Below are 13,102 nucleotides of genomic sequence, written 5' to 3' on the forward strand. Positions count from 1 at the left end.
TTTCTTGGGTTTTTCGTGAGAGTCATGAAAAAATTGCCTAAGGATAGGCAATATTTCCATTTTCCTTGCCAAAATAATGAAAAACAAACTAACTCTTTTCATGGGTCCATTTCTAAGTATTTTTAACTTCAACAGTATCTCCCTCTGGTAATTCAAAAAGGATAATTAATTATAAGTTTACAATATATAACTTTATAATGATCTTACCAATAAATGGATATAAAAACTGTAGTGTTGAGAGAATTAGATATCCTATAAAACCATATGATTTATTGACCAGTTCCTGGTAGCTGTTCGTACCAGAGAGGTTTCCTCCTTTAATCAGTAATATAATGGAATAATCTGTTAAAATAATATAGAAGTAATATTTGAGACCGTAATTTTTCTATGTTCTGAAGAAATAGTTTGCAAAGTATTTAAAAAAAAAAAGGCAAAGAAAGCAATCATTAACTGAAGCAACTATAGTCAACAGGAAGGGGAAGGGAAAGGAAAACACTGTGGTTCAGTGTGTGCATATGCCCAGCTATCATCCTCTGGAAAGAGAGGGATTTGCAGGCCTATGGTTGTGGCATTCCAACTGTCAGAGATCCCTGAGAATCATTGGAAGCCCATCTTTCCTGCCCAGGGACTATGTAACCCACCCTTTCTCCCTCTCTAGTAGTAGTTACAACACCTATAGAAGCTGGTGAGCCTGCTACAGCCTTGGCTAACAGAGCAAGGTCTTTTAGCCCAGGCAGTACAGACTCATGCTTTTAGGACCAGAGGGCCCAAGGTCAAAAAACTATCCAGTAGCACAGCATTATGGGTAGCAGCCCCAGACAATGTGCCTGTTTCCTAATACAGCAATGTATACTGCTTACAGGCCCCTACAAGTGCCCCACCATATTTTTTTAAAAGGGCACTTCTCTCATTAAATAATTGATATAGTGATTAACAAAATCCCAGCAAAAGTGTTACTAAATACAAACAGTATGAACCATTTCTAAAACTATCTGTACCGGGTCCTCAAGCTTTCCCACTAAGCTGTTGCTCTTTCCCAATCACCAACAGATGCAAGATACCCGATCCTTTCAGTTGCAACTGCAACTACCTATTTGGCATGTTGGGGTTTCCCTTCTCCCCAGCCCACCACTGCAGCTCTTCCTGTTCTGGCAGCCAGTGAAGAAACCTAGCTGCCACCCCTACCACCACTGCTTATTCGATGGGCAGGAAAGATGGGGCCCACATCCCACTACTATGTCATGTGGACCAGGGCCTCCATCTTCTCAGGATGGCTGCTGCTTGTCTGGCTTTGAACCCTTTCCTAGAGCATTGGGCCCTGTATGTGGGGAGGGGCCTTGCCAACATACACCTGTGAAGTAGAGGACTTTATAATCTCCCCCTCCTGCACATATTCCTCTATTGGGGTGAGAGAAAAGCCCCCAGGGCCTGCTAGCCTGTAGGGGAGGACTCTCTTGCCATCTCTGTGAGGGCTGAGATCTCCCTCCTGGTGGACAGACCACAGCCCACCTGAAGAGAAAGACCGGTGGGCTCATAGAGGAGCAAAGTCCTAAGTCCCCTGAAAAGGAACAGCAGCAGCAAACTAGATTTCCTCTGCTCTCTAGCCTGCCCAAAGACAGAATGCAGGTCAGGCAGGAGAGAACCCGCAACCCACCTGAAGACTGGCACCAGGTTTCCCCCACCATTCCAAAGGGCTCTTATGCAGATGGCATATGTCACCTTATCTTGAAGAGTGGAGAAACACAGGAACCCTATGTGTGGGTTTGGCTAGAGCTCTGGATTATTTTAATCCACTACTAGTTGATGGGTTGTGCTTTAGTTTGGGGGCTTTGGGGTGTGTGTGAGAATGACCTGTTTTTAATTCACCTTTACTTTTTACTTAATTTCTATATTTATGTTTTGTCTTTTATATTCATTTTACTAGACACAAATAACGTTTATACACGAAGATTTATTTTATCACAGAGACCAGGGATTGAATGCACATGAAAATGAATTATGCTCTTATCCAAGACAATACCACTTCAGAAAAGAATTAATAATACTGATAGAATTACTTCCAGACCAAACCTCAACCATTTCTGAAGTATACTTTGGCACCTTTACCAAAGCATAGCTTGAACTAACACTAAGAATTAGCTACAGTAGATTGCTGGAACAATTTTTATAATGGGGTTCTGCTGATGGAAACCATGTATTTGGTGTTTGTTATTACTACTTCAAGTCAGGGGGTAGAGCAGCACCCCTAGTTCCAGCACCAATGGTTGGCAATGCTGAGATGTTCTGGTGAGGACGAGCTACAATGCAGAAGTTACTGCCCTAGTGCTGATAAGTTTTGCCAGGTAGTTCTGCCTTGCCTTGCCATCCCATTTCTATTCCGGTTTCAATCTGTCTGTTGTCTACGTGCAATATGCTCTAGTAGCTGTTCCTTTCAGCGAACAGCATCAGTATTTATCATCTCCTGGCAGATGTTAAAACTGCAGGGCTTGTTTGAAACACTGTTTAGTATAGTTATAAAATGCTAACAGATAAGTGCCTAATTCAATAACATTTCACATATCCTCTATTAATTCTTCACAATGATTAAATAGGGAATTTGTATGACATGTTAATAAGGACACAGAATCCAGAGAGATTCCCTTAAGCATGTGGAATTCACGTAAAATATACACACATCCATTATAATTGGTAGCAAACAGCCCCCTTGCAGATATTCAGAGATGCACAACATTAATTATTCTGTATTCTGAGCTGCCCTGTACAAGAAATTATAGCAATGGATCTTAGAATCATAGAACTTAGAGATGGAAAAGTGCAGAATTGTTCTTAGTAATTAAAATTAAAAAAAGAAAAGAAGCCACAGAAAACAATTAAAAAAACAGTTAACATTGTTTAGTGACAATATATTTACCAATCATATCATTTTAAAACAAGGACATTAAATGCACAAAACTATATTAATATACTTTATGGGGGATTTTAAGCAACATTAGAAGTCAATAAATTCAGAAGTATATTTCCCACCACAGTAACTGTATCATGGTTACTTGCACAGAACACATTAAGGGCCCAATCCTTAATATGCCAGAATGCTGAGGCACACAAACTCTCAGGTTTTGGACATATGACTCTATGCAGTAATGCAAAATACTATATACTCAGATATGCAAGGGAGCTGAGTCAGTCATTATAGGATTTTTTTTTAAATTCCTGGTCTTTGTGCATGCAACCAAAAATTCCATTAAAATGGGGGGGGGGGGTTGGCCATCAGACATAATGAGAATTCTTGGTATTCAGTAGTATTCAAACATGTTGCCTTTGGGCCAAATCCTGACTTTATGGCCCCTTTATGTAGTATTTGTAAGCCACAGAAATATACCCTATAAACATATTTAGTACAGTGCAAAAGTACTACTGTAACCATGATTTTTATTGATACAGGGGTGAATTTTCTGTTTGTTATGGCTTATAGCATCAAGGATGATTCACTGCTTGTTATACTACATTGTGCTTCTTTAAAGAGATGCTTCCTTATGGCTATGTTTTCAGTATACTAATGTAACACTTATCTCTCATAGTGTACTTACAGATTTTTTTTTTTAAATGAAGATTTCATTTCACAGATATTCCTGGCATGAGATACACTTGACACTAACCCTTTCAAGAAAAGTTTGCTGAAAACTACCATGCACAACACATAACTGATAGATTGTGAAGTGCTCATGTATGGTAATGATTAAAGTGCCTTTTGGATTCTTACCCAAAAATCAGTTATGAACATTAAATCATGATTTATATCCTAAAATTATTAATTAACACTATAAAAACACTATTTTTTTTAATCATGGCTTCCAATCCACTAGAGTGATTCAAGAAGACATCTTTTAAAATCTGCTACTACACATACTAATCTGTAACTTTACATTTTTTGTTGTTGTTGTTAGAAATGGTCTTCCTGCAGCGTATGCTTACTACAACAGTCCTTTTTGCTAAACAAAATTCTCTCTTCTTGTGTAATTTTTTTATTTGATAACAATGCCCACCTTAAAAGTATTCTGTGGTATATTTTTCCATTTAGAAGCAGAATTCTATTGGCATGTTGTTTTATAATTATCAACAGCGCAACAAAAATTGTGGAATTCATGAAAAAAACCACTTCCAGCTAGAACAGTGGTGTCCATCCTGTGGCATTTGAATCTCTTAAGTTCTGACCATTAATGGTGACTATAGTCAGAAGAAAATTTGTATTTGATTATAAATAGAGCCATACTCTTCAGCCTAAATCAGTTCCATCCCTACGCCTTCTAAACTGCCTGCCACTGCTTTGCCAGCTGAGAACTGTGGGTACGTTTCTGCTTCCTTTGCACAGCTTAAGTGGTGCCAAAGATGCGGAATAGGGCAAAGATTCAGCCTCAAACTACTAATGTTGGGCCATTGACCTCTGAGATATTATTGTTATGGTGGGAGTCACCAAATGTTGCTGTTACAGAGTTTTTCAAGGTCTTTTTCCTACCATGAGAATACTATTCAGTTTCCTGATATGGTTTCAAATCAGGACCTAGGAACAGGTGTCTGAATTGAGTAATCTCAGCTCTTCCCTACAACAAATAGTTATTTTGATATTTCCTAGGGATAAATTCCTGATTATTAATGAAAGTAGCTAGGGAGACGGCCTTTGGTACAGGAATTTTAAAAATGTGCTAAGGTGGCCTGGATGAATGGGTAATATTTTGGGGGTGACTTAAATTTCTGTTTAACCCAACAATTATTATGAATAGTTATATTTGGGCTCCAGTCTTGTTTGAAGTTTACACAGTGTTTAGATTGTCTATTGTTTACCCAGTTGATTGTGTCTTTTGATTGTGATGCGTAATTATAATAAGTCAAATGAGGGAAAACTAATCCACACAATTTTGTAGTTGTTTTACAGAACTTTAGAACTCACCCTTTTGTGTTTTATGTTTCCATACGAATTTTAATAGTGCATCCTGCCATGTTTTAGTGGTGTATCAAGGATACCAAGAGGGATGAACTGAAACAAATATAAAAACTTCTGGTGGACAATAACTGCATCTTCACCTAGACTACTCTACCTATCCAAGAATTTCATATTTGTTCCATTCTTCCAAGTTCTATTATTTTATTCAATGTTAGAGGGTAATTTGTCTTAAAAAGATTTTTGTTTTTCCACAATATTTATTCCTAAATATTTTAAAGATTCCTTTACCCACTTAAATTTATGTGCCACAGCATGTTTGGGGATCAGGTTAAAAAGGCTGGTCACAAGGCATATTCACATGGAGAACTTACAAAAAGAGTCCCATTGAAGCCAGTGTGGTTTACTTAGGTAAGTAAATGCTTATCATGGAATTCTGCAATTTGGCCCTTTATGAATGAAACCTATGGGAATTTAGGTCAATTTTTGTTGAAATTATCATATAACAACTTATTTTTAACTTATTAGTTGAAACTAATAAGTTTTAATCAATGCTGTGATTTTGGAACACAAATGGTGTACAACTCACTTGAGGATCAGGGCCTTATTTAGCATAGAAACTTTTTAATACAAACAAGTGATTTGTAAGAATAACCCTTATTTATATCTCGCACTATCATACCCTAGTCTAGGAAACTAGACTTCCCGCATAATGAATCTCCCACAATAAACAGCTTTAAATATTGTACAGCATAATTCTCCACTCTTGCTAATCTGCTCAGAAGATTAATGAGGTAAGTAAAAAAAAAAAAACCCTCTTCCTTTAATATAAAGTTTTGATTCATAGACATTCTTATGTAGTTATTATGAAGTTCAACTGAAGCTAATTTTTGCAAGACTAGTTACATTGTCACTTTAATAGAGCAACTGCTTTCATGGTACCTGTGATATAGGCAACACCAACTAAAAGCAATATTCCTAATGGAAAACCAGCTTGCTTCATTGAATAAGGCAGTCCTGTGAATAATGAAACAAACAAAAGATTAGAGAAAAGCCTTTTTAAATACTTTCTATTTATTTGTGGTGATCTTATTGTAAAGGAAGCAGTCTGTTAAAAAAAAAGTCTATTATTTATTCCCAAAACAGGAACAAACAGTTTAAAGTTCCTCAGCACTGTCCTATATGTATACATCAGACTTGAGAGGGATCATTTTTGAGGGCAAAGGGTAGTTCAGTCTTAAGTCCACCCAGTACTTGATCTCTCTGCTGGCTCTGCTAACAAGGTTACAGATTATTCAACACAATGGGGCCTCTGATTTCATTTGGCAAATGTAATGTTGTCACAATACAAATACATTATAATAATACCATAGTCACAGCAGTAAAATAATGTGAGAAAAACATGTTTTTCACACAACTGGAGATTTATACATATATGAAAGGGTGATTAGACTAAAGTGAAGAAAAGTGTATTTACCTATTATTCCCGATCCTATGATAGAGTTGATAACATTAAAACCAGCTGATGGGAGATCACTGTTTCCTCCTTTAGTCCTAGGCTTACAAACCAAGGCCGTTCTGTCATCTGTTTCTATCTATTCCAATAAGAGAATATTAGTGTTATACAAAAACATATTAGACTAATGGAGAACAATTATGTCAGACATGTTTTGAGTCTTACTAAGTTACAGAAGTATGCTTTATCAATCTTCTGCAGCTTGTTTTGTTCTGACTAGATATCAGTTGAGTCTGGATCCACATAAGCTTTAAAAGTGGGATGATGGCCAAAGATCTGTTCTCAGTGAGATTTTGGCCCCCAAAGGATGAAATATCATGGAATCAATCAGGTATTCTTCCAAGATTTCAGCCACATCTGACCAAGCAGTAGAAAATAAGCCACTTCTGATTTTGGATCAGTCCCAGAACGAAAATCAGAGAGATGGATTCAATTCCAAGAATTTAAACCAGAATCTGAAGAAGTGCTGACTCAAGAAGTGATGACTTTTTTCCGCTTCTAATAATTTCTTTCTCAACCAAAGTTTTAGACCACAGTGAATAGCTAATTGATATTAATAAAATTGGCTTGCCCCAGTAAACTGCCATGTGAAAGACCCAAATTCAAGGCAAAGCTTAGACTCTCACTGCAGTAGCCAGTAGTTTTGCAGAGATAATGTTCTCAGCCTCTAGATCAGGGGTTCTCAAACGGGGGGGGCCAGGACCCCTCAGGGAACATTATTACATGGAGGGTCGTGAGCTGTCAGCCTCCACCTCAAACTTCGCTTTGCAGCCAGCATTTATAATGGTGTTAAATATATAAAAAAGTGTTTTTAATTTATAAGGGGGGTCACACTCAGGGGCTTGCTATGTGAAAGGGGTCACCAGTACAAAAGTTTGAGAACCACTGCTCTAGAAGGTTCATATTAGTCTAAGCACATCCTTCTCTTAGAGAGGCAATACACTGTCCAGGGAAATATAGTCCCACCAACCAGGAGATCAATAAATGCAGTGATATGTAATTAAAAGGAGAAACATAAATTTAATGAAGAAAATGGCAATTCAGAATTAAAGTATGATGATTTAGCTTGTACACACCATGATACTGAAATCACCATCTCAGAGAGGTAGGAGCTTGCTAAATATATACATGAGTAAGACTGTCACGGAAGGCACAGATTCCATGATTTTCTGGGACCTCCGTGACTTCTGCAGCCAGCAGGTGCGACTGACCCCAGGGTTGCCCGAGCAGCTCGAGCGGCCCCGGAGCCAGACACACCAGCCCCCCTGCAACCTGTGATGGACAGGTCCTGGGCCGCCCCCGGCCAGCAGCGGCTGCGGTGGTCCTAGGCCACCCCCTGGCAGCAGCATGGCAGTCTCAAGCTGGCAGGTTCGCCCCCACCCCCAGTACCAGCGGGCACCCCGGAGGCCCCCCTCCAGAACAGCAGCTGTGCCCCTGGAGCCCCCCAGAAAAACAAATATTTAGTCAGGGGTATATAGTACAAATCATGGACAGGTCACGGGCCATGAATTTTTGTTTATCACCTGTGACCTGTCCTTGACTTTTACTAAAAATGCCCATGACTAAATCTCAGCCTTACACATGAGACAGTACAAAAAATAATTCAGCTCAGATGCCTGTAGCCAACACCGCTAAAAAAAAAGTTAAATATGACTGATAAACCAAAGATTGATTTACTTCATAGGAATCTGTGCAGTGCCATAATCTGACAAGAATGTAAAACCATCACAACAGAATTAAGTGGCTACATGCAATTCTTCAAAGTTGCCTGCTGTTGACAGCAGTGTACACCATCAGCACTTCCACTGGACTGGAACAATTTAGGCTCTCTCTTTTGTATTAGGTATTTGCATGTTTCTTTGCATTCTTGCATTCTTTGTATTTGCACGTTTCTTTCCACCATTTCTTGAACCAAAAATATTTTTTACTTACTCAAAAAATTGTACTATACAAGTCAGAAATTCATTCTTAATTTGTCTCATTTCCAGATCGCTGCTTAACATGCAAAATACAAATTTCTACCTAATCTTTAGAACAAGTGATTGTTGTCAGACTGCATTGGTACCCCTGTAAAGCATCCATTAAATATAAATCCTTATAGTCAAGCTTTGTGGAAATGGATGGACTAGCCTGGACATGACCCTTTTTAACATTTTTACTATTGCAGAACTGGCCTTCAGTCTTGGCAACAGTCTCAGTAAAGCATCTCAGAAATCAGTAGAATGCTAGACTGTATTTGGTACACATGGGAGAGGAAAAGCCCATGTTAAGAGATGTATGTCCAACAAATCTGATTCTTTAAAAGTTATCAATTTGTGTCAGATACAGCAGGATGTAGTATATTAAATTAATAGTTTATTCTAGGGCTGTCAATTAATCGCAATTAACTCACACGATTAACTCAAAAATAATTGTGATTAAACATAGTTTTAATCACACTATTAAACAATAATAGAATACCAACTGAAATTTATTAAATATTTTTGGATGTTTTTCTACATTTTCAAATATATTGATTTTCATTATAACACAGAATACAAAGTGTACAGTGCTCACTTTATATTATTTTTATTACAAATATTTACATTGTAAAAAACAAAAGAAATAGTAGGGAGGAGAGATAGTTGCCTATATAAGACAAAGGCCCTAATATTGGGATGGTCCCAATAATATAAGGACATCTGGTCACTCTACCTGAAAGTGAGAACAGGCATTCACATGGATGGCACTTTTGTCTGAGTGATTGGCTGAACAAAAAGTAGGACTGAATGGACTTGAAGGCTCTAAAGTTTTACATTGTTTTATTTTTGATTGCAGTTATTTTTTGTACATAATTCTACATTTGTAAATTCGACTTTCACGATAAAGAGACTGCACTACAGTACTTGTATTAGATGAACTGAAATATTTTTTACAGTACAAATATTTTTAATCAAAAATAAATATAAAGTGAGCACTATACACTTTGTATTCAGTGTTGTAACTGAAATCAATATATTTGAAAATATGGAAAACATCCAAAATATTTAAATAAATGGTATTCTATTATTAACAGTGTGATTAATCATGATTTTTAATCGCTTGATAACCCGAGTTTATTCTGATCACATGTTTACCGCATTTCATGCATTTTCATGTTGGATAAAATGGGAACTTATTCTTGTCTTGGGATTCTTACATCCCATGAAGTGAGCTGTAGCTCACGAAAACTTATAGTCAAATAAATTTGTTAGTCTCTAAGGTGCCAGAAGTACTCCTTTTCTTTTTGTGGATACAGACTAACATGGCTGCCACTCAGAAACTTTAATGAATTTTCTCCCCTTAGATATTCATGTGAAAAACAAAGGCTTAGGCGACTGATCTTCAGACGCATCAAGCACCCCACAGCTCCTGTGAGCTGTTCCAGGTGACAAAAGAAGTGTGTGTTTCGGTGTGGTGGGAGGAGTCAGGATTAAATCTCAGGCCGCCTGACTTCTGCTGCTGTGTTTTATCTTTCCTTCCCTATATTGCTCATGTGGAGCCACTGAGATGAAAAGAGATTACCAGGAGCAGTTATTTCTGGTGACTGCCCACGGAAGACTTTGAAAGTCTATTTACGAACAGTTCTGTTGCTAGCAACAATTTTTATAGCTTTTCCTCTTTTCCATTTTATTTTTATAACTACCTCTCCTCGCATCATTTGCACTAAAACAGCTGTTTAGTGAAGCCAACACCTAATTAAATATTGACATTGACAGTCTTTTCCCATTCCTTAATCATAAAGGTGAACGAGTAGATCGTGCCTGAGCTTGTACACTTTCTGGAAAGTTTTGCAAAGCTTATTTCCTGTCTTAAAGCGTGTTCAAAGCAAATGCAGAAAAGTGCCTTTAAATAAATAAGTGAAGGACTTTAAACGTGAAATGTAGCTGGGTGAAGAGCAGGCTTGGGTTCGTTTCTTCTGTCCACATCAAGGAAAGAGTTCGCTGTCAGACACGGAGCTCCCAGGCCAAGCAATAATAGGAGGCTTTCAAAGCGTTGGGAGTGAGACTGTTGCATGCAATACCCCCCCACACACACACAAAAATCATACATACACACACCCCGCCCGTACCCCTCAAGTTCTGCGTCTCCAAAAGCCAGCAACTTGAAACACGACCCGCAAATTCTGGTCTGCAGGAGGCTGAGCTAACGGCGCTGCCTGCCTCCAGCCGGCAAAGAAGGGCGGCGGGGGGTGAGTTTGTAGCAAGCCAGCGACACTGACCCCAACTTCCCCGCGGTACCTGGTGAGCAGGGCTTGGCAGCGGGCGCTCCCGCCTGGTGTGCTGCTCCATCGCGGGGCGACGGAGGAGCCAGGCTCCCGGAGGAGCAGCAGCCGGCGGTCCTGCCGGGAGTCCCGTCTGCGGCTGCCCAAGGGCGCCCCTGACTGCGCTGACTGGCTGCCCGGCCCAGAGCCTGCCGGCAGCCGCGACACCGAGCTGCGGGCCCGCGGCGGGCTCCAAGGCCACGTGCCGCGCGGGAGCTGCGGACCCCCCCGGTTGAAGGGCGGTGCGTGAGCTCCGGGGTGGAGCGCTGGGCGACAGCGTGAAATGTACATTCAGCAGGGGAGAGGTGCCCTGGGGCAGGGAGTCGGTGTTTTGCCCACAAGCAGAGGCAGGGTGGTTAAGATAGGGAAGGGCTGGTGAGTAAATTAAGGCTCTGGAAGTTTAGGCTGTAAAACAGAACACAGGGGACGGAGAGGCAATGCAGCCAAGCCCGCTGAGCCAAGGGTACATTCAGAAAAGGGGGTGGAGGTGAAAAGAAGGGGCCAAAACCCAGGGCAGGGGTAGCTGTGGGCAGGGGTGAAAGCGGCCGGTAGGGGCCGTTCTGGGTACTGGTGAGAACCCGCCCCGGCCGGTACCCAGCCCACATCAATGCGCTTTAATGCCCCTGCCCCTTTTGCCTGCCCTGTTGGTGACCCTGCTGGTAGGGTCTGTACCGGCGGGGCCACCCACGGGGGCGGGGGAAGGGGCAGCAACGTTAAAGCGCCGCAGCGGCACAGGACTGTCCTTAAAGCGCTGCCCCTCCCCCTGTGGGCGGCCCTGCCGCTAGGGTCCCGACCAGCGGGGTCGCCAACAGGGGAGGCAAAAGGGGCAGGGACATTCAAGCGCTGCCACAGCAGCGCTTTAAGGATGGTCCTTTGCCGCCGTGGCGCTTTAATGTTGCTGCGCCGCCCTCCCCCCGTCGGCGGGGGGCGCAGCAACGTTAAAGTGCTGCCGCGGCAAAGGACCCTGCGGCACTTTAACGTTCCTGCCCCTTTTGCCCCCCCCCCCCGGCCGCCAACGGGCGCGGAGGGGAGCAAAGGGAGCAGCTGCCCTGGGGCCAGCGATTTAAAAGGGCCTGGGGCTCCGGACACCGCTGCCACTACAGCAGCAATGGCATCCGGAGCCCTGGGCCCTTTAAATCAACACAAGAGCCCTGAAGGGCGCGGGCCAGCCAGACTGGAAGGGCTGGCTGGGGGATGCTGACCCCCCCCCCCAGCTCCACCCCTTCCACCCGCGGCCCTGCCCCGTCCAGGAGCCAGAGCCCCCCGGCCCTGGTAGGTGGTCTCAGTTACTTTCACCCCTGGCTGTGGTAAAAAGAAGTTCCCAGTCACATAGCACTTATGTGGACCCATCACCTTAGTATATGAGCGCCTCACAAGGTCTAACCTATTTCTCCTCACAGCCCCTCAGTGAGATAGAGCAGTGCTGTCCCCATTGTACAGATGCGGCACTGAGGCACACACAGACTAAAGGCCAGATTTTCAAAGGTATTTAGGCAGCTAGTGGGATTTTCAAAAGTGCCTAGAAAGTTAGGTGCTTTGTAAACCCCACTAGATGCTTAGCTGCATCTTTGGGTGCCTAAAAGGTTTTGAAACTCTCTTTAAGGCATTGCCCTGAGGTCATACAGGAAGTCCATGGGGGAAGTAGAACGCAGGTCTTTCAGGGCTAGCGTGCAGAGGGACTGAGCCCACCAATGAGGAAAGCAGAGCTGCTTCCTGTACCCTTAGCTTCACACTCCCCCCAGCACAAGGGGCAGATTTGGGGGGGCACAAGCCTGAGCAATTGCTGGAGAAAGGGTAGGGTCAGCGGCTGCACACAGTGGTGGAAGAACTAGACAGGCAGAAGAGTAGACCAGAGTCAAGGTGTGTTGTTTTCACACACCCCTGCAGGATTTCCCTCACAGGTAAAAATAAACAAATAGCCCGCCCCCATACTCCCTGTGCAGGGATCAACTCTGGGAAGTTCGGAGCATCTCCAAATAGTTATAAAAACCATTTTAAGCCCGGCTTCTGCATCCGGACCAGTGTGTAGGGATGTGCCTGTGCAGAGCCCTCTTGAAATCAAAATCCGATTAAGTTCAGGTGTGCTGCTCACAGGAGCTAAAGCCAACAGTTGCATCTCATTTTGGAGCATCAGAGCCCATGAGCAGGGACTGTGTCATTCTATGAGTGTGCAAAAACCTTATACAAGAGGGCCTTTATCTTGATATTGGTTCCTAGATTTAACCCCAGTGAAAATAATAATAGAGAGCTGGGTCCTGCAATGAGCTTCCTGGGGCTAGGTGCCTGTGCCCAGGTGGGGCTCATTGCAGCCTTTGAGCCACAGTATTCAACGTTGTTTTGGAGTGGGTTTGGAAAGGCACATGCTCCC

At 42.1% G+C, this 13,102-nt stretch overlaps 1 protein-coding gene across 5 annotated transcripts in view; it reads right to left on the reverse strand.

Moving 5' to 3' along the window:
* Positions 1–10,948, reverse strand: part of SLC38A11 (solute carrier family 38 member 11) — a 41,981-nt gene extending 31,033 nt beyond the window's left edge. For 2 of the 5 annotated variants that reach the window (XM_048870101.2, XM_048870099.2), the window contains exons 1-4: positions 10,712–10,948; positions 6,414–6,531; positions 5,879–5,953; positions 208–342 (exon numbers count right to left, since the gene is read on the reverse strand). In XM_048870101.2, coding sequence (XP_048726058.1) covers positions 208–342; positions 5,879–5,953; positions 6,414–6,531; positions 10,712–10,762 — 379 coding nt within the window. In that variant the 5' untranslated portion in view covers positions 10,763–10,948. Of the gene's footprint in view, positions 1–207; positions 343–5,878; positions 5,954–6,413; positions 6,532–10,542; positions 10,657–10,711 lie in introns of those variants that run through there. The other 3 variants (XM_048870102.2, XM_075117897.1, XM_075117898.1) reach the window with 2 other exon arrangements.
* Positions 10,949–13,102: the final 2,154 nt, after the last annotated feature.

This window comes from Caretta caretta, chromosome 11 (assembly GCF_965140235.1).
Source record: "Caretta caretta isolate rCarCar2 chromosome 11, rCarCar1.hap1, whole genome shotgun sequence".
NCBI lineage: Eukaryota > Metazoa > Chordata > Testudines > Cheloniidae > Caretta > Caretta caretta.